This window comes from Octopus sinensis, linkage group LG12 (genome assembly GCF_006345805.1).
Source record: "Octopus sinensis linkage group LG12, ASM634580v1, whole genome shotgun sequence".
Taxonomy (NCBI): domain Eukaryota; kingdom Metazoa; phylum Mollusca; class Cephalopoda; order Octopoda; family Octopodidae; genus Octopus; species Octopus sinensis.
The window spans coordinates 9,459,377-9,486,021 of NC_043008.1; the positions used below are offsets into that span (position 1 = coordinate 9,459,377).

At 39.2% G+C, this 26,645-nt stretch overlaps 1 protein-coding gene across 3 annotated transcripts in view; it reads left to right on the plus strand.

Moving 5' to 3' along the window:
• LOC115217979 (voltage-gated potassium channel subunit beta-2) overlaps positions 1 to 26,645 on the plus strand; it is a 258,449-nt gene that overhangs the window by 126,821 nt on the left and 104,983 nt on the right. The window contains exon 2 of one of the 3 annotated variants that reach the window (XM_036507792.1): positions 16,293 to 16,409. The exons of the other annotated variants lie outside the window; for them this stretch is intronic. Coding sequence (XP_036363685.1) covers positions 16,293 to 16,409 — 117 coding nt within the window. The remainder of the gene's footprint in view (positions 1 to 16,292; positions 16,410 to 26,645) is intronic. 3 annotated transcript variants of the gene reach the window in all.

Below are 26,645 nucleotides of genomic sequence, written 5' to 3' on the forward strand. Positions count from 1 at the left end.
ATACGCACATATATATACACACATATATATATACACACATATATACACATATATATATACATATATATACACACATATATACACACATTATATTTACACACATATATATGTATATCTATATATAGATACACACATATATATGCATGTGTATGTATATATATATATATATATATGTATATATATATGTACACACACCCACAGGTACTTCTCATTTCCCAGACGTACTTGAAATGTACACAGACTACAGATGGACACCATAACTATCACGTATCACGTGGTGTAAACAACGCGCGTGCGTGTGCATGCGCGTGCATATGTGTGTGTGTGTGTATGTGTGTATGTGTGCGTGTGCGTGTACTCAATGATACTTCGATTGCTCTTGCCTTGACTTCTGCCACCACCACTACCACCACCACCTCTACCACTACGATCGGCCAGCTTACGTTTATCCTTCTGCACATTCCATTCTTATTTTCTCTCTCTACTACCAAACCCATCATCAATTCCTTCTAACTACACATCCCCCTCTCTCTCTCTCTCTCTCTCTCTCTCTCTCTCTCTCTCTCTCATTCTCTCTGCCAGTCTGCCTCACCCTCTTTCTCTCTATATATACTTATTTATCTCCCCCAGCTTCCTATTTTTGTATACACTTTCTTCTCACTTGGTTCTATAAGTGTTATATATAGTTATGTAAGTAGCTCTGTAGAGGTAGTTGCCTATTTTAGCGCACCAGGCACCACCGCATCCGTATCATCTCTAAACCTATTTATATGCATGCTTACTTCTCTCTCTCTCTCTCACTCTCTCTCCATATCTATCTATCTGTCCATCTATATTTACCTAAGGATGTCTGTCTCTCTATTACTTTCTCTATTTATTTACTCCATCTTCTAAGCTTTATTTTTCTTTTCTCTTTTTCATACTAGAATCTCTTTATTTACCAATATTTCCTTATCTCTCTATTTCATCCTGTCAATATTTCTTGCGATACATCTATATATAGATATATCGCTATTTCACTGTCTTTCTCTGAGTATGTGTGCGCATACATCTACTTGTGTGTGTCTGTGCTGTGTTCCTGTTTTATATTTTATTATCTGTATTCTTTCTCCGAGGAAATTGTTGCTGGTTTCTTAAAGAAACAACATCACTCGAATTTGGATAACAAAAACGCTTACATATCGAACTTGCTTATTTTATATTGTTCTGCTTTTAGAGTGTATTCACAGGGTCCATATTAGTTCTTTACTTTGTTTGCCTGTAAACTCCAGCTCTTCGAGACTGTCACCAAACCATTCACTAGAATAGCGAAAGCAGATCAATATTTATCAGTGTAAATGTGAATCTATAACCTGAGGAGACAGAAAGGGAGAATCGAAGGGAAGAACAAATAGTTGTAAGGTTTCTCTGTTTCACTGATTTTGGTAGAAACGTTCACATCCGCAGGGTAGCTTTCACCTCTACGACTACAGAATCTTTCTTCTCTGCCCCAATCGACTATTTCGAATTTAATAGGCTTACACCTGATGATAGGCGGTAGGCGGTGGTGGTGTCAAAAGAAGAGACACAACGTTATTTCCTTTGTGTGTTGTAAAAGACCATTAAAAATGGTTGCGGTAGCATTTTGCACTCCGACCTCCTAAAACCCTCACTAGCAACGACTACCCATGCGTTGGTGGGGTTGTCGCCTGAGTGACCCAAGGGTATCATCAGCCAGGAGTTGTAAGGAATCACCGACAGAGGGTAGATACTACTACTGCTGCTGCTGCTGCTACTGCTGCTGATGCTGCTGCTGTTGTTGTTGTTGTTGTTGTTAAGCAACAAGACGGGTAAGGGTAATTAGGTGATGGTCTAGGGCTTAGGGGTGGGAGACCCTAGACCTTGGAGGGAAAAAAAAAACATTGGTCGTCTTGTTGTAGTCGAGGGCTTTTCGTTGACACCCGGCACCACTGGGAGGTGGCCTTCGAAGTCGCTGGAAATGTAGATCTCCAGGGCCAAATTCTTGAACGGCGCTGATGATGCTGATGTTTCAACTACTACTACTTTGTAGGAGTTTAAATGGAAATGTTTCGTTAATAGTTTTTGTGTTGGTATTCTCTGGAGTCAGCCCAGAGCAGTCTCATCGTGCTGCTTTGGAGAGAATATCTTAAAGAAATATGAGGCAGTTTCCACTAGCGTGACTAGCGTGCCACCCGGGGCGGCCCTTCTGTTTGCCACCTCCGGACCCCACAAAAAAATACATATTGACTACAGCAGACCCAAAAGTACCAACCTTTTAAAATTTCCACCCGGAAATTACTGCCCCCACTAGCTACGCTTGGCTGTTGCTGACCACGTGTAATATCTTGTCTTGGGACCACTGCTTTTCATAGTAGCTCTCTCGAATATGCCCTCAACTGCCTGGGTAGCCACCCTTGCAAGCTATGCAGACGATATGAAAGTCTCGCAAAAAATACAGAACCCCAGCGATGTTGCACATCTGCAACAGGAGTTGGACTCAATTTACAGATGGGCTGAGGATAATAATATGCAGTTCAATGCTGAAAAATTCCAAGCCTGCGCTACCAGCATCCAAAACTGAATATTAAACTTACAGGATACACTGGTCCACAGGATACACTGGTCCACAGGGAATTACAATCCCAGGGCCAAAATCTGAGGGGACCTGGATATTGACATGAGTGATGATACTTATTTCCAAGTGCACATTACCAGGATGGTGACAAAGTGCAGACGACTGGCTGCATGGATCCTGAAAACAATCAGAACCAGAGAGAAGGAAATCATGATGGTCCTATGGAGGACATTCGCCCTCAGCTGCCCAGATCACTGCTCTCAGCTATAGTCACCCAGCAGTGTAACTTTAACAGTGGAAGTTGAAGCAATCCAGCGAAGCTTCACAAAGACCATCTCTTTGAAACAGCTAAGACTCCACTCCCTGGAGAGAAGATGGGAGAGGTATGCAGTAATATACATCTGGAAGATACTGGAAGGAATTGTGCCAAATTTTGTCATTGATAGCTACACCAGTGCCAGAACGGGTCGACACTGCACAGTGCCAAAGATCCCACCAATGCCATCGCACCTCAAGACCAGTTATTGCAACAGCTTGGGTTTCAGGGGCCCAAAGCTTTTTAATATTCTCCCAAAGAGCCTGAGGAACCTGCACAAAGTAGACTGTAGGCATTTTTTCATCAAGGCTGGACCTCTTCCTGTCAAGAGTCCCAGATTAACCTACCTCATGGCAAGAGATGCAAATGAGGGTAGCTACATCAATTTAAATGTTGAAGTGAATCTAATGGTTTCTGTGTGTTTCTTAAATGTCTGATAAACACCTTCCACGTTGCAATTGTTTATATTTATATAAATATATTGTTAAGTTTTTCAACTGTCAACATTTCTCAGTATTGATTCTCTGTGAAAATTTATTTCTTTCTCTTATTTCTATGACATCTGCCATTGCTTATTATCCTTGCATTTTCTACAGTTGCAGAGTGCATTAATCTTACATTTTCTTGTCAACTAATCTGTCTCACCTTTATACAAACAATTTTATCATCTTGAGCCATCCTTTCAACTGCTAACTTACAACAATTCGAGCAAAGTGCAAAAGGAAAAAAAATCTGGTCTGCTCTCATCAGATTCTCTCTCTACTTCAGTCCAAAATATAGACCAGAATAATCCTTCCATGCAATAGGGTGATCAATAGAACCAGTTCTTAAACTTTTGTGATTATTGATGTGAATCATTTATATTGATTTGTCCCCTCAAAACTCTGGCTAGTATATGAATTAATGCAATATAGATGATGTGTCTAAAGAAGAAGAAAAAAAAAGCATTACACTACTTATTACAGATTTATAGGTAGACTCCATTTGGCCACTTATATATATTCCACACATTTCTGTATAGAATGATGTAAATAAACTCTGAACACAGTCTCACTTCTTTAAGTAAATTACTAAGTATAACTTAATACTTTTAACATAATTTAGAGAGGAATGTAAAATTCCAACATTTGTAATAACCATTGTCAATGCAACCACTAACCACGTCAAAAGTTAAGTAAAATGTAAGAGAAGATGAATGATGCCTTTTACATAAGATCATACCACAGCGCTTGGCATAAAGTTTTAAGTATTTAATGGTTATGCAACTAGAACACTTAGAAAATGGTTTTTTTTTTTTTTTATTCTTTATTCCAAAGAATCGATCTCCACCAACAACAAAGGGTGTGTATGTATAGTATTAATAGTTAGCACATTAGTGAAACAGGATCTGTATCGATTCCATTTTAGAAATATGACAAGAGATAATGATAATGGCAGAGATTAATATTACAGGACTTTCTGTGAATTCAGAAAAATGGATATTGATTTGAGTTTCAGAGTTCAAGAAATATATTTAATCATTTCTTGAGCCATTTACTAATACAGATGATACATAACTTTACATTGATATTGATAAAGTGGATGACAGGCAAATATATCTCCCTGGATAGGATTATAGCCATCACTAAATAAACTTCTCTACAAGTGGTATTTTTTTATGCAAGAACATTGGTTCTGTGATTGTAAAAGGAAGAGGCTACATCAATAATCACAAAAGGTGAAGAATTAAAACTTCAATGCCATCATTGTCATTGCTTTTATTCAGCTATTTTAATGGTGGTATGGGTTAGACAAAGTCTGCAGAGGGCAGTATTTACAAGTAAATGACAACCCTCACTTGGTTTCAAGTAACATGCTTTATTCCTTACTTTTAAGTAAGCTATTTTATTCTACCCATCACCAAGGAACAAGATTAGTTTTTGTGCAGAGTATACACAATTTCATTATAACTAAAGTGATATATATATGGAGAAATCACAAAAAAAAACAAAAGACGAAGACAGGTGGTGTAGACAGCAAACAGATGTCTTAGTATAACACTCAGGAAGTGAAAAAGTCTTTAACATTTCGAGCCTACGCTCCTCCACAGAAAGGAACACAGAAAGAACCAAGGAGAGAAAATAAAGAATGTGTAGTGGCTGGTGATCTATCATGACGAAGGCTGGACAGAAGGGTCACACAGGAGAGCTAGGAAGAAGGGGAGATAATAAAGTAGTGGTGATCCCAAAACGAAGGTGTGCATGCGTGTGTATAAGAGAGTTTGTATGTGCATGTGGAAGAAGGCTGGTGATCTTGACGTGTGCATGTGTATGTATGATATATATGTATATGTAGGGAGAATTCACAAAAAACAAAAGACGAAGACAGGTGGTGTAGACAACAAACAGATGTATTATATATATATTAATTAATTAAGGATAAAACCACTTAATGATTTTATCAAGTATGTTACCAGTATGTTAAAACCATTTAGGTAAATATTTATACTGATATGTAATTATATTGATATAATTATAGCAAAACAGTCTGGATAAGCACACCAACATACTGGAAATAGATGCTAATAGCTCTATAAACCACATTATTTGGATCGATTAGTAATCAAAGGTCTCCATAGATAAAAAGTGGTTGTGAACCACTGATTCATCTGAATTCAACCAAATTCCATACCACCTTTAAAGTGTGTCCCTAATTATGAACATAATCTATACCTTAATGAATATGTCATTGCCACAATTACACAAAAACAAAAATGACAATGGATTTTATGATACTCTTTTACTCTTTTACTCTCTTTTACTTGTTTCAGTCATTTGACTGCAGCCATGCTGGAGCACCACCTTTAGATGAGCAAATCGACCCCGGGACTTATTCTTTGTAAGCCCAGTACTTATTCTGTCGGTCTCTTTTGCCGAACCGCTAAGTGACGGGGACGTAAACACACCAGCATCGGTTGTCAAGCAATGCTAGGGGGACAAACACAGACACACAAACATACACACACACACTTGTATATATATACATATATATGACAGGCTTCTTTCAGTTTCCGTCTACCAAATCCACTCACAAGGCATTGGTCGGCCTGGGGCTATAGCAGAAGACACTTGCCCAAGATGCCACGCAGTGGGACTGAACCCGGAACCATGTGGTTGGTTAGCAAGCTACTTACCGCACAGCCACTCCTTATAATAATATTACCACAGGAACTAGAAATGAGATCAAAAGCATGAACTTGAAGCAACCATTTCTGCATGTATCATTCACAAAGATTTGTTTTTAAATAAAAGAATCTAAATATAACCTTGTACTTCGAATTTTCATTCCATATCTCAAAAAAATATGTATTTTAATGTGTGTGCATATGTGTCTATAGGTGAGTAAATGTATTTAAACATATGAGTATATATATATATGTATATAATATATATATATATATATATATCTATATATATATATATTATATATATATATATATATATGTGTGTGTTGTGTATATATATATATATATATATATATATATATATATACATGTGGCGAGAATGGATGAAGATAGGTGTGTGAGAAAGTGCCAATCCCTAGTAGTTGAGGGAAACCCGTGGAAGAGGTAGACCCAGGAAAACCTGGGACGAGGTGGTGAAGCACGACCTTCGAACGTTAGGTCTCACCATGGAAATGACTAGAGACCAAGACCTATGGAAGTATGCTGTGCGTGAGAAGACCCGGCAAGACTAGTGAAGCCATAACCCGTGGCCCCTACCTGGGACGTAGTCAGTCCACCTGTGCATACCTTCCTGCTTGTGACACTTGTGAAGACCTGTTGAGGCAAGTCAAATCGAATCAAGTCAAACCAAATCAAAATAGATGAACATCAATGGAATTTGTATCCCTGTGGTACCAGTGCCGGTGGCACATAAGAAAACCATCCGAACGGGACCGTAGCCAGTACCGCTTCGACTGGCCTCCGTGCCGTGGGCACGTAACAAACACCATCCGATTGTAGCCATTCGCCAGCCTCGTCTGGCACTTGTGTCGGTGGCACATAAGAAAAACACCGAAAACACCATATCCGAGCGTGGCCGTCTGCCAGCCTCGTCTGGCACCTGTGTCGGTGGCACATAAAATCACCCACTACACTCTCGGAGTGGTTGGCGTTAGGAAGGGCATCCAGCTGTAGAAACACTGCCAGATCTGACTGGCCTGGTGTAGCCTTCGGGCTTGCCAGACCCCAGTTGAACCGTCCAACCCATGCTAGCATGGAAAGCGGACGTTAAACGATGATGATGATGATGATGATGATATGTATGTATGTGTGTATATATATGTATGTGTGTGTGTCTATATATATATATATGTATATATATATACGCATATTTACATGTATGTATGTATGTATTTGTGTATACATGAATATATTATTCTGTGTGTATATGTGTGTCTATGTGTGTACATATGTGTGTATGTATGAACCTGCACAAGCTCATGTAAAATGAACACCCACATACACATTTACTGTTTTTTTTAATTAGAAGAATTAATTAGAAATATTAATTAAAAGTATTTCTTAAAAGTATTATTTTGGAGAATTGCTTAAACTGCAATGCAATATCACGACTTTGATTCTGTGGAGTTTACAACGTTTTTATAATAAAATTACCACAAGAACCAGAAATGAAATTAAAAGCACAAATCTGAAGCAGCCATTTTTGCATGTGTTGTCCACAAAAGTTTTTATATAAAAGATCATATAAATCAGTGTTTTCTTCAAATTTTCGTTTCATATTTCAAAATATATTCAGACACAGGGTATTCAAAAGAATACTAAGATTGGTTCACCTGGTGATGATCTGAAATGAGCAACTCTGAGTACTGGAAATCAGAACCTTTCAGTCATAATGTATTATAGAAGCTATACACTCACACACACATACACACATCACACACACACACACCACACACACACACACCACACACACACACACACGCATGAACACACTGCTGAAACCCCCTTTGGTCATGACTGACCATGGAATTGCACCTAGAAAGTTACCTTCCCAGGCACAAGTCCAGGCAAGGTTGTTTATGGAAGACCAGCAGTCACCCATGCTACCAGCCTCCCCTCTCCACGCCACCGATGTTATCTAAGGTAAAGGCAAGGGCCGATACACCTTGGCACCTGTGACGTTGCAACTCATTCTACAGCTGAGCGAACAAGAGCAACGTGAAATAAAGTGTCTTGCTCAAGAACACAACACACAGCCCGAATCGGGATTTGAGCTCACAACCTCACGATCATAAGCTCGCCGCTCTAACTACTGAGCCATGCACCTTCATTACACACACACACACACATGTAATATCAATATGCAATTTGACCTCTTTGTGCCCAAGGTCGCAGATGAACCAATGTCACATAAAGAAACTCAAAGAAAGGAATGTCAAACTCCTTCCTTCACCAAAAGCCAATCACATAAAAATATCCATTGAAAAAGTGATTACAAGGTCAGTGCTCCAGAATGGCCACAGCCTTTAGGCTGAAATATATAGAAGAATATATTCATACATGTGTGTCCTTTAATATCATGTCCCTGATTTAAACAAACTAAATCACAGATAACCTACCATTGAATGAATATGTGTTTGATTTCAATTATCCTATTCACTATCCCAAATTATAAATAATCTGCTTATTTTAGATTAATACAACTAATGCTAAGATAATAAGATTAAAGATTAGTGATTTCAAACTATTAGCAAATCATTTGACACAACATTCTCGAAACCATTCAGCCTTTTGGCTCTAAACAGCAGAAAAATAAACTGCACCAGGATCTCGTGTATGCAACATATTAAGTTGGGGATTCGCAGGGATTATTGATGCAATTAACAGAACAAATGCAACAAAATTTCCTCAATGGATTTTTTTTTTCAGAGCTAAAAAAAAAGAAAAAAACTGAGAGAGCAAGGGAGATAACACCAACAATATCAGCTGACTGAATTTTTTTTGTTGTTTTTTTAGAAAAAACAGTCAGGAGCAAAGTATATCTTTAAGGTCACGTGGAGGAAGTAATGAACATGTTTCAGTCTTATTACACCTTTTCAGCATAACACTGGCAACACTGAGAGTGACAAATATATAGAGTAGTAGTAGTAGTGGTGGTGGTGGTGGTGGTGGTGGTGGTAGTGTTGATTGTGCGTATCAACAATATGACAAAGGAAAAGATGTTAGCCAAATATTTGTTACAGTCTAACACTTATCATATTTAACAGGTAAACTGCTAAGTCATAGGAGATCAAACTGTTTTAAATAATACGTATAAAACTCCTAGTAAATGTGTTGAGTGCCTTTTTCATTTTCCTGCCCACTCATTTGTATATATATATATATATATATATATATATATATATATACCTTGACTGAGTACCATTGTGTAGTAAGAAGCTTGCTTACCAACCACATGGTTCCAGGTTCAGTCCCAATGCATGGCATCTTGGGCACATGTCTTCTACCATAGCCTCGGGCCAACCAAAGCCTTGTGAATGGATTTGGTAGACGGAAACTGAAAGAAGCTCATCATGTATATATATGTGTGTGTATGTATGTTCATGCATGCGTTTGTCACCCACTATCATTTGACAACCAATGCTGGTGTGTTTACATCCCTGTTACTTAGCGGTTTGGCAAAAGAGACTGATAAAATAAGTACTAGGATTACAAATAATAAGTGCTGCATCTGATTTGCATGACAAAAGGCAGTGCTCCAGCATGGCCACAGTCAAATGACTGAAACAAATAAAAGAATGTATGTATGTATGTGTTACCTTCCTTGGAAACCACATAGCGTTGGCAATAAGAAGGACATCTAGCCATTGAAAATCTGCCTCAACAAGGTCCACATGACCCACACAAACATAGAAAAGTAGATGCTAAATGATGATGACGATGATGATGATAATGATGATGATGATGATAATGATAATGATGATGATGATGATGATGATGATGTATATCCACATCTTATCAAAGTGATTATTCTAGTCCTTGTCACATGCAATACTCTCTAAAGAAGTGCAGCTTGCTAATGTCTAATGGTTCAACACAACTTGTAGATGGAGACAAGATTAGCACACTCTCTAAGATTTACTCTGTTGAATTGTTAGAAATGTCAGTCTTCTTCCAGACATATTTATTCCATATCTAAATCTGACTCAAGCTGATATATTTCAAAAGTTAATCTAAGTTATTCTGGAATTATGAATGACACGATCATTAAATTGCTATCCTTACAATATAATATCGATATTGTTGTTTATATTGTCAAATATGTTCTCTGACAGCTCATCTCCATTAATCCTGATGTGTATCACGCAAAATAATGGACAGAATGTTTACAAATTACTTTCCTGTCCCACGTTCTTAATAATTAAATATTGATTTCAAATTTTGTAGGGAGGGGCTAGTTGATTGCCTCAACCCTGGTGCTCGACTGGGACTTGTTTTATCGACCCTGAAAGAATGAAAGGTAGAGTCAATCTCAGCAGAAGGTGGCGAGCTGGCAGAAACATTAGCACGCTGGACGAAATGCTTAGCGGTATTTTGTCTGCCGTTACATTCTGCGTTCAAATTCCACCGAGGTCGACTTTGCCTTTCTTCCTTTCGGGGTCGATAAATTAAGTACCAGTTACACACTGGAGTCGATGTAATCAACTTAATCTGTTTGTGTCTGTCCTTGTTTGTCTTCTCTGTGTTTAGCCCCTTGTGGGTAGTAAAGAAATAGGTATTTCATCTGCCGTTACATTCTGAGTTCAAATTCCGCCGAGGTCGACTTTGCCTTTCTTCCTTTCGGGGTCGATAAATTAAGTACCAGTTACACACTGGGGTCGATGTAATCAACATAATCTGTTTATCTGTCCTTGTTTGTCCCCTCTGTGTTTAGCCCCTTGTGGGTAGTAAAGAAATAGGTATTTCCTCTGCCGCTACGTTCTGAGTTCAACTTCCGCCGAGGTCGACTTTGCCTTTCATCCTTTCGGGGTCGATAAATTAAGTACTAGTTATGCACTGGGGTCAATGTAATCGACTTAATCTCTTTGTCTGTCTTTGTTTGTCCCCTCTATGTTTAGCCCCTTGTGGGTAATAAAGAAATAAGAATATGAACCCAGAACCTAATGACAGACAAAATGCCACTAAGCATTCTGTCCAACTTGCTAACGATTCCACCTGCTCATTGCCTTTCTTAATAATTAAAGTTTGGTTTCAAATTTTGGCACAAGGCCAGCAATTTGAATGGTGGGGTAAGTCAATTGCATTAACACCAGTTCTCATTATCCTTCTCATCATCCAGGTTTTATCTCCATTAACAGGGGTGGCCGGATCTACCTCAATGCCATAGCAACTGAGGTAGGCAGATGCAGCCCACCCCAACCTTTGGGCTGGCTGGTGCCCATTTCTCCTTTGCTATCATGAGGCTTTTTTTTGGAGCTGGATTTTCTACAGGGAGCATACCCTTGCTTACCCCCAACCTCAGTTACTAGACATGAGTGGTCCCAAGACCAAGACCTCTACTACAATTTTTAAGAAATATGGTGGAAAGTTAGCTCAGGAAGGCAGGGATGCTGCTCCCTGAGACCCTTTTCAGAGCCCCTCTCCCTACCTATTTTGTTCAACTAGTACTTATTTGTTTGACCCCGAAAGGATGAAAGGCAAAGTTGACCTCGATGGAATTTGAACTCAGAATATAAAGGTGGACGAAATGTCACTTAGCATTTTGTCCGATGCACTAACAATTCTGCCAGCTCACTGCTTTTCTTATTAATTAGATATTAATTAAATATTAATAGATTTCTTGCATGTGTTGATTGGAATTGAAATTCAGGGTCTCTTGTTTTCCTAAATGATTTGTTTTATTAGCGAGAGAGAGAGAGAGAGAGAGAGAGAGAAGAGAGGGGGAGAGGGGGGAGAGAGATAGGCAGGCAGACAGAGACAGACAGGCAGGCAGGCAGAGACAGACAAACAGACAGACAGACAGACAGGCAGACACAGAGAGACAGGCAGATACAGAGACAGACACAGAGAGAGAGAGAGAGACAGACAGACAGGCAGACAGACAGACAGACAGACTCAGAGAGAGATTTCTGCTGGATACAACAAAATGAAGCAGCTATGAAGGAGCTTCCTTATTGCATTGAGTTGCCCTCATTTCGAAGACGTTGAAGGATTCATTTAAAGATGTTTGACTGCTGTTTTTGCTTGGTTCAGTGAACAATACAGAAGCTTCCCCTACGTCTTGTTGATATCAGTGATTAATGGATGAGTAATGATTAATGGATGAGTAATTTGTTAATATAAATTGCACCAGTCATGCAACGTGTATCAAGTTCTTACTGGATTTTTTTTGTACATTCTCTTACACACATTCACTATATCCATGTGTGTGTGTGTGTGTGTGTGTGTGTGTGTGTGTGTGTGTGTGTGTGTGTGAGTGTTTGTGTGTGCGTGCACAAGTGTGTATGTGTATTCGTGTGTGTGCACGCGTGTGAGTGCAATGTGTGTATGTGTGAGTGTAATGTGTGCGTGAGTGTGATGTGTGTGTGTGAGTGTAATGTGTGTGAGTGTGTGAGTGTGTGTGTGTGTGTGTGAGTGAGTGTGAGTGTGATGTGTGTGTGAGTGTGATGTGTGTGTGTAATGTGTGTGTGTGTGTGAGTGAGTGTGAGTGAGTGTGTGTGTGTATGTGTGTGTGTGTGTGTGCATGTGTGCGCATATGTGTGTGTATTGAATAGGGGAAGCTAGGTCAGCTATGTTGGCAGGTGTGTATGTTTCTCAAGAGCCAGGTTCATTAGACTCCAGCAGGGCCACAAGTGTAAATTATAAATTTGCATGAGTACACAATGCTCTTAATTGTTAGTGATGGTCTTCCTAGGTTGCCAGTGGACTGCAAAAGTGTATATGTATGAATGTGTGTATGTGTATGTGTATATATATATATGTGCTTGTGTGTATGCATGTATGTATGTATGTATGCATGTCTCTTCTATTTTTTAATTATAAATCTTCCACTGAGTAAGGAGCCGGTTTCCAACAAAGATACAAGACTCCATCTTTGGGATCTCCTTAACACAGACAAATCAATATTTGGAACTTGAGAAAAGTCTTGCATATTTTTACTGTTCCACTTACAGATTGGACTTGTAATGTACGAATCAGCCAATCAATTTCTCTTTCTGAAAATCCCAGTTTATCCAGATTCTCCTTTAAGCACTTACTAACAAAACCTAGTGCTCCAATTATTATTTGTATGAATATGAATTCATAGTCTGGATATAGAAGCTGAAGGTTTCGAAGCAGTTGTCCATAGATATCCTCTTTGTCTTTGATTTTCAAAGAGATATTTATATCTGCAGGGCAGCTGACCTCTATGATGGTACATACCTTTGCCACTCTGTCCCAAACGACAATATCCAGCCTGTTATGTTTACATTTGACAGAAGTTTTGATGGGAATATTCCACCAGTATTCCTTGAGTTAATGTTTATGAATGTATTCCATAACAGAGTGATTATCTAAGTATGTATGTTTGTATGCATGTATGTATGTATGTATGTATGTATGTATGTATGTATGTATGTATGAATGTATGTATGCATGTATGCACATATGTATGAATGTATGTATGCATGTATATATGAATGTATGTATGCATGTATGTATGCATGTATGTATGTATGTATGTATATATGAATGTATGTATGTATGTATGTATGTATGTATGTATGTATGTATGCATGTATGTATGCATGTATATATGTATGCATGTATATATGAATGTATGTATGCATGTATATATGAATGTATGTATGTATGTATATCAATGAGAAATGAGTGAGAGAGCAGTACATGTCATGAAATTGATGTTGAGACACAAATATATGAAGCCCAATATACAGCCCCTCCTGACTACCCTTTGACAAGGGTACACCAATGCATAACCTTGCAGATAGGGCCCAGTTAGAGTTCTCTTCAGTTTGAGTAGCCCATCTCACTCAAAAGGTCCCTGAATATTTTAAGGGTGATGAACAAAACATCCATATTTCCAGTGGAGAATTATTCAAACCCCACAAAAATCCCTCTCAAAACATGGCTATGATACTCTCCCACCCCACTACACCTGCATGTGATCAGAGATGAACATATCTTCAGCCACTAAGGGACATGTTCATCTTGTTAAGGTCAAGCAGTTGACAACAAAATCTGTGGAACTGAGCAGAATATTTGATGTAGTCCATCTTTTACACCAAGACAAATTATGTACAGTTTAACACTTCTCTTAAGTTAAGATCAGAAGCCTTGAGAGTCACTGTCTGGTATTGCATCAGGTCATGTGAGCAGCACCTGTGATACATATACATACATACACATACAGTCGTATATGATACTTGATATATGATGGTTTTATAAAGATGTATGAAATATTTATGTACAAACTCTCATGTAATTGCTATGTAATATTTTGTGTACAAAAAGGCAGTGAGCTGGCAGAAACGTTAGCATGCCGGGTGAAATGCTTAGTGGTATTTCATTTGTCTTTACATCCTGAGTTCAAATTCTGCCAAGGTCGACTTAGCCTGTAATTCTTTTGACGTTGATAAGTTAAGTACCAGTTGTGTACTGGGATCAATGTAATCGACTTAATCCCTTTGTCTGTCTTTGTTTGTCCCTTCTGTGTTTAGCCCCTTGTGGGTAGTAAAGCAATAGGTATTTCATGTCTTTACGTTCTGAGTTCTAATTCTGCTGAGGTCAACTTTGCCTTTTATCCTTTCGAGGTTGATAAATTAAGTACCAGTTGTGTACTGAAGTCAATCTAATTGACTGGCCCCCTCCCCCAAAATTTCGGGCCTTGTGCCTAGAGTAGAAAAGAATATTTTGTGTACAAAAACAGTGTTGAACATTCATAAATAAACTAAAATATTTTTTTCTTAAAATAAATTCCATTTGTTCAGGAGAAATTATTTTGTTTGTAAACAGAGCAATAAATGTGAAATACATGGAAATAAAATAAAATGGGGAAGTAGCAGTAGCAGTCACAATAGCAGCAGCAGCTGGAGGCGCAATGGCCCAATGGTTAGGGCAGCAGACTTGCGGTCGGAGGATCGCGGTTTCGATTCCCAGACTGGGCGTTGTGTATTTATTGAGCGAAAACACCTAAAGCTCCACAAGGCTCCGGCAGGGGGTGGGGGGCGACCCCTGTTGTACTCTTTCATCCCAACTTTCTCTCACTCTTTCTTCCTGTTTCCTGTCCCCGTCTCCCTACACAACCGCTGAGCCTGGATGTGGATTCATCCATCTATCGATGCTCTCGGTGTCGTGGGGTTGACCTGCTTTCTCTTCTGCAGGTTTTACGAATAGCAAAGAACCACATTTCGGACTTCTCCCATCTTGCAAGCTCTGGGATGAAGACCGTTCGCTCAACAGCAACAGCAACAGTAGCAGCAGGTGCCCCTGGGAGAAATTTTGCAAGAATGAACATGATTATTTTCAGGTCTCTGAAGGAGGGGATTCCTCTCAAAATCCAAAGTGGAAGTGTGGTGTTTTTTCATTTGGCAGGGACCTATCAGATACTAGTCCCCACCCTCACCCTACCTCCTTGGTTGTTTATGCCCCTGGACTGATATGTACCAGGTGAACTTCTCCCTTATAGGGGCTCATTCTGAATAAAAAGCTCCTATTGTATGATTGTGTGGAGACGCGTGGCTTAGTGGTTAGGGTGTCAGTATCATGATCGTAAGATTGTGGTTTCGATTTCTGGACCGGGCAACATGTTGTGTTCTTGAACAAAACACTTCATTTCACGCTCCAGTCCACTCAGCTGGCAAAAATGAGTAACACTGCGATGGACAGGCGTCCCGTCCAGCTGGGGAACACATACGCCATGGAAACCGGGAAACCGGGCCCATGAGCCTGGCTAGGCTTTAAAAGGGCACATTTACTATTTTTACTACTACTACTACTACTAACTGTGGAGCCGTATGGCTTAGTGGTTAGGGTGTCAGCACCATGGTGGTAAGATTGTGGTTTCGATTCCTGGACCGGGCAACGTGTTGTGTTCTTGAGCAAAACACTTCATTTCACATTGCTCCAGTCCACACAGCTGGCAAAAATGAGTAATGCTGCGATGGACTGGCATCCCGTCCAGCTGGGGAACACATACGCCATTGAAACCGGGAAACCGGGCCCATGAGCCTGGCTAGGCTTTAAAAAAGGGCGCATTTATTTTATTTTATTGTATGATTGTAGTTATTTAGACAATGAAAAAAAAATAAAGAGAAAGGAAAGCAAAGCCTAATGAAATAAATGTTAAACAAATTTAAGAGAAAACAAACCTTTTATAATCCTGCTGTTCCTTTCAGACCAAAGACTGAAGTAGATGGAAAAGATAAGGAAATTAGTGGTAATTTATTGATGCCTTCAGACGAAAAGAAGATATACAAACTGCCACTACAACACAAGAAATTGATAACTATGAGGTAAACCCTGCAAATGGTTGATTCTAGGAATGGCTTCCCTCACTACCGTCAAAGCTTTCCCTCCACGCCTGCCACCACGATTGCTGTTTTTTGGGTTTTTTTCACACTTAGCAATAGAACTACTGCCAATACGGTAACACCACTATCTAGCACTACTATCACAACCACTACCACCACTACTACCACTACTATCACAACCACTACCACCACTACTATCACAACCACTACCACCGATACTATCACAACCACTGCCACTACTACTATTATAACCACTACCACTACTACCTCTACTATCACCTCTACTACCAATACCATCACCACCACTACTGCTACCAACTCTATCATTACCACCAACACTGTTGTTGTTATCATTTTTGTTATTATTGTTATTGTTTCTGTTGTCATCATCATTGATGTTGTCATCATTATTGTTGTTGTCATGATGATCTTGTGACATTGGCATCATCACCATCATCATCATTATCATCATGATCTTTGTCTGTGCCATCATCATCATCATCATCATCAACATCATCATTAGCATCTTTACCATCACCAACAACACTTAAGCAGAGACTGCCAGGATTTCCAAAAGACCATTGAAAACCTCCACGACCTCCTTCCTGAAAGGTTTGATACCATCTAACATACAGGCTTCTTTATCTTCTCCTCCATCCTTTTGATGTCCATCAATGCGTTTCCCCCTTTTTGGGGGTTTCCCCTTTTTGCATACAAAAGATCTGGCTGATGCAGGATGTCACCATCCAGTTCCATTCTTCTTTCCTCCGTCATCTCTTAGGGTCTTTGCAAAGACACTTTTCTTAAGATTTCTTCATTTCTGATATGATCATCATCACCCTCATCACCATCATCATCATCATCATTCAGCGTCTGCTTTCCATGCTGGCATGGGTTGGACTGTTTGACAGAAGCTGTGGCAAGCCAAGGAGTTGCACCAAGTTCCAACTTCCTGTTTTGCCATGGTTTCTATGACTGGATGCCCTTCCTGAAACCAGCCACTGTACAACCCAAGTACAACACAACTCTGGACGAGTTATACTGCCTCAAAAGCACCTGTTCTGACAAACCACTCATACTTCTATCCATACATTGTAACAAGACTATTTATCTCTTCTGATTCAAGGTCAGAATTCATTTTCACATTTGTTTCCTTCCTGTTTCCTTCAACTAAATATTTCCTGTGAATTTTACCATCGTTTATAAACCCAGTTGTTGCTTTAAATATCAAACCTGACATAATGGATAAAACCTTGTTCCTTCTATCTTTATACTAAATGAAATATGAATCCCAGTAAAATATTAACCATTTTCTAACCATATTTCTCTTGAAATACACCGTTTTTTGTTTAAAATAATTTTGAAAATAACAAAGAATAAAAGAGCACAGAATTTTGTCGGTGAACAGGTTGTGGTCTCAAAGCGACGAAAATATTCTGACAAATTAAATTTAAATGTTGAAGTGAATCTAACGGTTTTTATGTGTTTCTTAAATGGCTTATAAACACCTTCGACGCTGCAATTGTTTTCGTTCCGGCACACGATCTCAGATCAGGTCACTTGCTATGCAAGTACATCTCCATAAAAATAAAATAACTTTTGTCATAATTAGGCTGATGTTTGGAACATAAATTAACATTTTAATTTTAATGGAAAGTTTTAATTTCTATCTCTTTAAGTACTCTTTACCCTTTTACTCTTTTACTTGTTTCAGTCATTTGACTGTGGCCATGCTGGAGCACTGCCTTTAGTCGAGAAAATCGACCCCAGGACTTATTTTTCATAAGCCTAGTACTTATTCTATCAGTCTCTTTTGCCGAACCACTAAGTTACAGTGACATAAACACACCAGCATCGGTTGTAAAGCGATATTGGGGGGACAAACACAGATATACAAACATATACACACACATATACACACACATATACATATATATATCTATACATATACATATATATGACATGCTTCTTTCAGTTTCCGTCTACCAAATCCACTCACAAGGCTTTGCTCGGCCCAAGGCTATCGTAGAAGACACTTGCCCAAGGTGCCATGCAGTGGGACTGAACCCGGAACCATGTGGTTTGTAAGCAAGCTACTTACCACACAGCCACTCCTACACCTAAAGTAGGAAGTTTTTACTACAGAACCAGGGGTGATCTCAGGTAACTTGGTATCAAGAGGTCTCTGTCTTCCTCTCTCTCTCTCTCTCTCTCCCCTTTTTCTTTGTTTCTCTCTCTTTCTCTCTTTTCCTCTGTCTTTTTCTCTCAGCCTATATAATATATGAACTCCCTACTTCAATATATACTCTGTTAACCAGTATTCCCAGGAGCACTGACTGAGGTCACAGCTCTCTCTCTCTCGGTTGCTTCCAGGGTGATTTTGTTTCACTTTGCTCTGAAGTATTATGTTTTTTTTAACAGAATACATCTATAAATAGACTGATGATGAGCAAAGACTCAGAAACCAGTCTCTGGATGCAGGCTTAGCTGGGTGGAGGTGCTTATCTCCCCCTTGTAAACATAAGGACACAAGAAATGTGTCAAGGCCAACAAGAAGCGTTGCTGTTTCCTAGGGCTAAATAGCAGTAGTGTGATTCCCTTTATGGGACTGTCACATTAAGTTGACAGCATACAACAACTCTTCGTACCACTACTGCATAAATCTCTCTGAGATATTTAGAAATGTATTATTTCTATATCTATAAATAGTTACATATGTATATCATCATCATCATCATCACCATCACTATCATTGCCATCATCAACATCATCATCATCCTCTAATACCATTAATATTGCAAAAAAAAAAACTTCAGTTTAGTTGATGAGGGTAGATAGCAGGATTTTACAAAGTTGCTCAAAGTACTCCTGCTAAGAAACCTATTTCTTTTACTACCCACAAGGGGCTAAACACAGAGAGGACAAACAAGGACAGACAAACATTAAGTCGATTATATCAACTCCAGTGCGTAACTGGTACTTATTTAATCGACCCCGAAAGGTTGAAAGGCAAAGTCGACCTCGGCGGAATTTGAACTCAGAATGTAGCAACAGATGAAATACCTATTTCTTTACTAACCACAAGGGGCTAAACATAGAGGGGACAAACAAGGACAGACAAATGGATTAAGTCGATTATATCGACCACAGTGCGTAACCGGTACTTATTTAATCGACCACGAAAGGATGAAAGGCAAAATCGACCCCGGCAGAATTTGAACTCAGAACATAAAGACAGACAAAATACCGCTAAGCATTTCGCCCAGCATGCTAACGTTTCTGCTAGATCGCCACCTTTGGTTTGCTAATACCATTGCTGCACAATTGCAAGTCAACTCCTTGATAGTTTGGAGACTTGGTTTTCTTTAGAAGGATATGAAGTGACCTGTCTAGGACAGCTATCATATATCTTGTGTCAGCTCTGTCTTTCTTGTGTCTGTTGCTGAAGAGAAGATGACCACTTCGAAATGCATGCATCTCATGGCCTGGATAGGGGGCACTGTGTGCTGACTCAGTGTGTTTACACCCATTTGCCTACAGCAAGAAATTTTCTCCATGACAAAACACAGTGAGCAGCCTTGTTACAGGTTCAAATATGCCTGGAGCAAGGCATATTTGAACTGGTACCAAGTTTGTAACTATCGTATGTTTTATAGACATTCCTCATATAGCCTCTTCTTCACAATGTAGATAAATCTTTTTGTTTCGAACAAAAGAAATTGTTTCGAAGAATTCTTCCCGTTTTCTTGAGCCATCAAGAAGAGAATAACAGAATACATGAGTAAGTAAAATCCTCTTGAATGCCTAGATGAATGTCAGTGGCATTAGCAGCTGGTCGGATGGACGATGATAATGAAGATGTCTTAACAAAGATAATAACAACTTTTGTTACAGTAACAATAACAACAGCAACAACAACATCGATGAGCTGGTTTGGTTTGGCATCTGTTTTTCTACTGTTTGGATTAACAAAAAAAGTTAGAAGAACTTGACTGATAATTCTTCGTTCCTGTTCTTGTCAAATGTTGCTTACCCAACTGATAAACAACCTCTACAAGAAATACATAGGATATTTTAGGCATATGTACACACAGACAGACAGGCAGACACGACACACACACACATACACACACTCTCTCTCTCACACACAGACACACACACACACACTCACACACTCTCTTTCTCTCTCACAGAACACATGCATACACTCTCTCTCTCACACACACACACTCTCTCTCTCTCATACTTACACACACATACACACACACACACTTTCTCTCGCTCTCACACACTCACATACACACGCACACTCTCTGTCACACACTCACATACACTCTCTCTCATCCCTTCTCTCTCTCACGTACACACTCACACTCACACTTTCTCTCTCTCACACACTCACATACACTCACACACACACACACACACACATACACACACACTCTCTCTCTCTCTCTCTCTCTCTCACATACACACACACACATTTTTTCTCTCTCACACTCACACACACACACACACTTTCTCTCACACATACACATACACACACTCACACTTTCTCTCTCTCTCTCTCTACTCACACACATATGCAAATATGAATACACACCTCAGCCATAAGTAGATTACAATGTAAAGGGTTGTCGGAGAAGCAGCCTCAGCTAATTTGCTGAACCAGAATTAGATTAAGGGGACTGTTTCAGAGTGACAATCATTGATACCAAATCCGGGAATAATCAATAAACAAATAAGTAAATAGGTGCAGGAGTGGCTGTGTGGTAAGAAGTTTGCTTCTCAATCATGTGGTTCTGAGTTCAGTCCCACTACGTGGCACTTTGGGCAAATGTCTTCTACTATAGCCGCGGGCCAACCAAGGCTTTGTGAGTGGATTTGTTAGATGGAAACTGAAAGAAGCCCTTCATATAAATGTATATATATATGTGTGTGTGTGTGTGTGTGTGTGTGTGTGTATGTTTGTGTGTCTGTATTTGTCCCCACCAACATCGCTTGACAACCGATGCTGGTGTGTTTACGTCCCCGTAACTTAGCAGTTCAGCAAAAGAGACCAATAGAATAAGTACTAGGTTTACAAAGAATAAGTCCTGGGGTCGATTTGGTCAACTAAAGGTGGTGCTCCAGCATGGCTACAGTCAAATGACTGAAAGAAGTAAAAGAGTATATACATACATACATACATATATATATATATATATATATATATATATGAAGGTCATGGGGAAATATTACTTTGCTTGGAAACAGCTGAGGGTTGGCAACAGGTAGAGCACCCAGCTATAGAAAATCTGCCTCGACAGATTCTGTCTGACTCATATAAGGAAGGAAATGTGGATGTTTAATGATGATGATGATGATGACAACAGCAACAATAATGATGATGATTGTGTGTGTGTGTGTGACTGTGTGAGGTGTGTGTAGATAGAGAACAGCTCTTCTTTTATACAGTTTTTTTTTTTTTAATTAATGACTAACAATTAAAAAATAAATCCCGTTTTGAAAACAACAAAACTGCAAGTGAAATATGCTATTTAATGAGCTTTGGTTGGCATGTTTACATTTTAAATCTTAAAATAATCTCATTCTTGAAGAGTCTTGGTATTTTAATTAATTTAAATGAAAAATATCTTTTGAACCAACATTTGAACCTAAAACAATTATTTTTTTTTTTTGCACGTAATATTTGTACTTAAACACAGATTCTTGGCATTTCACTTTGTACATTCCTTTGGCTGCCAGCGCCTAGTCAAATTATCCAATCCATGCCAGCATGAGACACAGTTGTTGAATTGTGGTGATGATGATGATGGTGATGATGATGATGATGATGATGATGGTGGTGTTGGTGATGATGATGATGATGATATTCTTTCTAAATATTGAAAAATCGGAAAGTTGTTAGTTTGTGTAACAGTTCTGTCCAAAAACATTCCATGCAAAACACACATTTAGAAGGAGCTAAAAATAAAACAGAGACTGTAGTGAAACCTGGTTAAGGTTTGAAACCAGTACATTGCTATATTCTACGATTCCCAGACCGGGTGTTGTGTGTGTATATATGTATATATAAATATATATATGTATATATCTGTGTATTTTTTTTTACCTTGTGTGTGTCTGTGTGTGTGTGTAAATGTGCATGTGAGTATCGTTGTGTGTGTGTGTGTGTACCATAGATACATATTAATCAGCTTATTAAAATAATATAGAAACCCTTCAGCTTAGTGACCACCACCACCAAAGTCTCATCAAGTTAAGTTGACAGTTATCGGACATCATCATGGGGTAATGCCATCATTTTGATTGCTTCAGAGATAGATTTGCCATCGTTTCTTAACACATCATTCTCATGCATTAATTTATCATCTTCAAACAATGAAAATAACAGACAAGCAGGCATGAACTACATTCTGATAATCTCAATAGATTCCAAGGGTTTCTGAACCTTCACTAAAAACTGCTTTCTTTTCTTATTTTTATTCTATTTTGGCTTTCAAATCATTTTCTCTTTTCTGGTATCTTTACATCATACTTATATAATCAGTTTATAAAAATATACATGTATGTATTTGTGTAAATATAGATAGAAAGATAGGTAGACAGAGAGATAGATAGATGGATAGATATTTATAAATATCATCAATCATCTTAATGCTATAGATGTTTTCTCTCTTCTGTCTCCCCTTCTCCTCTTTACTTTCTTCCTTTGAGCTCTTTGCTATTTCTCTTTACTTTCACATATTTCCAGCACCATTGGCTGCAAGATTAAAAGTAGGCGGCTATGAGGCTGTGAGCAATAAGGAGATGCGCTGGGAAGGAGATGATTTGACTTGACTGACTTGACAGCATTCACCCGGAGTGGGTTGAGCTGGCTTCATTCATCCTCAATGCTTCATCTCTCACAAACACCGACCAGGCCTGGTGATTTGAGGCTAACGACCGCGTGATCTCCAACTGCTCCTTATCCCAGTGGTGAACACCATAGATATGGGGGCCTAGGTTGGGTTCCAGATCAGCCTTGACCATCATCAGCCAGGTTTTTCATTGTCCACTACAACGCTTTCGCCAACCCTGAAGTGGAGCTGAGGCAATTGCTTCATAGATGAATTCTCCTGGTTGATGATGGAGGGCATGACCCAGCCAACGGAGACGTCTCGTTAGAATGACTTGTTGGAGGGAGGTGATTCTGCACTGGTGTCACACCGAATTGTTGGAGATGAGCAATAGCTTGATGGGGAGTAGCATGGTCAAGGATGGAAACTGATAAGATAACAAATGTGAGCTTCATAGGGTACAAATATTGCAGTTTTTATATTCTACCACTGTCCCCCAGTTAGAGTAAGCACATTTTGGCATGAGTCCTCTGCAGCACTGGACATTTCCAAATCAGTGTAGTCGTTTGTCATCTCCTCTGTGAAATGTTGCAATATCTTCAAGTCAACAGGCGGCGAGCTGGTAGAAACGTTAGCACACCGGGAGAAATGCTTAGCGGCATTTCGTCTGCCGTTACGTTCTGAGTTCAAATTCCACCAAGGTCAACTTTGCTTTTCATCCTTTCAGAGTCGTGCTAGCGCAGAAAACGGACGTTAAACGATGATGATGATGATGATAAAGCACTGGGGTCGATGTTATTGACTTAATCCCTTTGTCTGACTTTGTTTGTCCCCTCTATGTTTAGCCCCCTGTGAGCAATAAAGAAATTAAAAAATTGCAGTTCTATATTTAAGAGATGAGGAATTATGTACATTATTTTCTCTTTTCTCTCTCTCTCTCTCTCTCTCTTTCTCTCTCTCTCTCTCTCTTTGACTCTCAATATCACCTTGTCTGAATTAGCATATTTTCAAATAATTTGACCTCTGGATATTACATTGACATTAGTTTAAGAAACATTTGTTTCAATATTTTATTGAAGAGATCTTCTTATAACCATTATGATCTCTTCATTCTTCACTTGTAAATTATTACATCTTTGGTACAGTTGCTTGATTCTTCACCTTCCTCAATTTTTAAGCTGGCCCAGTACAAATGGTAAGATTGCATGTTAGTTCTTGCCCAAATTGAATACATCAATGAGTTGAATGAAAATAAGGGGGGTTTATTTCACCTTTCTAGATTATATCTTAATCAAATAATTCATTAAAAAGAAAACAATTCTCTGAGAAACATGAAGAAAAATTAATCTGTTTATTCAGAATAATTGAATGATTCTGTAAAGCCTTGCAAAAACAGGAAATTATTCTGGAATATTCAATAATCGTGATTTTACAAAATATTCTTTGTTTTAGTTTTATTTGAGAGAGACCAGTTCTTTTTAATTGTGAACAACAGCAGAAGTGGAGTTGGGTTTATGAAGTGGATGTTTCTAGGTATAATGGAGCTTAGAAAGTGGAAATAACTTCCAAAAATGAAATATGAAGAAAGGTTTGGTGGGTAAAAAATTAGGCGCAGGAGTGGCTGTGTGGTAAGTAGCTTGCTTACCAACCACATGGTTCCGGGTTCAGTCCCACGTGGCATCTTGGGCAAGTGTCTTCTGCTATAGCCCCGGGCTGACCAATGCCTTCTGAGTGGAATTGGTAGACGGAAACTGACAGAAGCCTGTCGTATATATGTATATATATATATATATATATATGTGTGCATGTATGTTTGTGCGTCTGTGTTTGTCCCCCTAGCATTGCTTGACAACTGATGCTGGTGTGTTTATGTCCCCGTCATTTAGCGGTTCGGCAAAAGAGACCTATAGAATAAGTACTGGGCTTACAAAAGAATAAGTCCCGGTGTCGAGTTGCTCGACTAAAGGCGGTGCTCCAGCATGGCCGCAGTCAAATGACTGAAACAAGTAAAAGAGTAAATGTTGTGAGTTAGGCTTTGATATTCCTACAGCGACAAGCTGGCAGAATCATTAGCACACTGGATGAAATGCTTAGCAGTATTTCCTCTGCCGTTACGTTCTGAGTTCAAATTCTGCCGAGGTCAACTTTGCCTTTCATCCTTTCGGGGTCGATAAATTAAGTACCAGTTATGCACTGGGGTAGATGTAATCGACTTAATACCTATGTCTGTCCTTGTTTGTCCCCTCTGTGTTTAGCCTCTTGTGGGTAATACAGAAATAGGTATTTCGTCTGCCGTTACGTTCTGAGTTCAAATTCTGCCGAGGTCGACTTTGCCTTTCATCCTTTCGGGGTCGATAAATTAAGTACCAGTTATGCACTGGGGTAGATGTAATCGACTTAATACCTATGTCTGTCCTTGTTTGTCCCCTCTGTGTTTAGCCTCTTGTGGGTAATACAGAAATAGGTATTTCGTCTGCCGTTACGTTCTGAGTTCAAATTCTGCCGAGGTCGACTTTGCCTTTCATCCTTTCGGGGTCGATAAATTAAGTACCAGTTATGCACTGGGGTAGATGTAATCGACTTAATACCTATGTCTGTCCTTGTTTGTCCCCTCTGTGTTTAGCCTCTTGTGGGTAATACAGAAATAGGTATTTCGTCTGCCGTTACGTTCTGAGTTCAAATTCTGCCGAGGTCAACTTTGCCTTTCATCCTTTCGGGGTCGATAAATTAAGTACCAGTTATGCACTGGGGTAGATGTAATCGACTTAATACCTATGTCTGTCCTTGTTTGTCCCCTCTATGTTTAGCCCCTTGTGGGTAATACAGAAATAGGTATTTCGTCTGCCGTTACGTTCTGAGTTCAAATTCTGCCGAGGTCAACTTTGCCTTTCATCCTTTCGGGGTCGATAAATTAAGTACCAGTTATGTACTGGGGTAGATGTAATCGACTTAATACCTATGTCTGTCCTTGTTTGTCCCCTCTGTGTTTAGCCTCTTGTGGGTAATACAGAAATAGGTATTTCGTCTGCCGTTACGTTCTGAGTTCAAATTCCGCCGAGGTCAACTTTGCCTTTCATCCTTTCGGAGTTGGTAAATTAAGTACCAGTTGAGTACTAGGGTTGATCTAATCGACTGGCCCCTTCCCCCCCCCCCAAAAAAAAACAAAATTTGGGGGCCATGTGCCCAGAGTAGAAACGGATATTCCTACAGCTTCAATTTATGTCTTGTTTTGCCAACACTGTGTTAAAGTGCATCAGAGAATTAGAGAGAGAAGTTAGGAAATTGACAGCTGAAAGATAACAGGAGCAAACAAGAATGGAAATGGATGAAAAAAGGATGAATGATATAAGAGAGAGAAAATATGCAAAAAACAAAA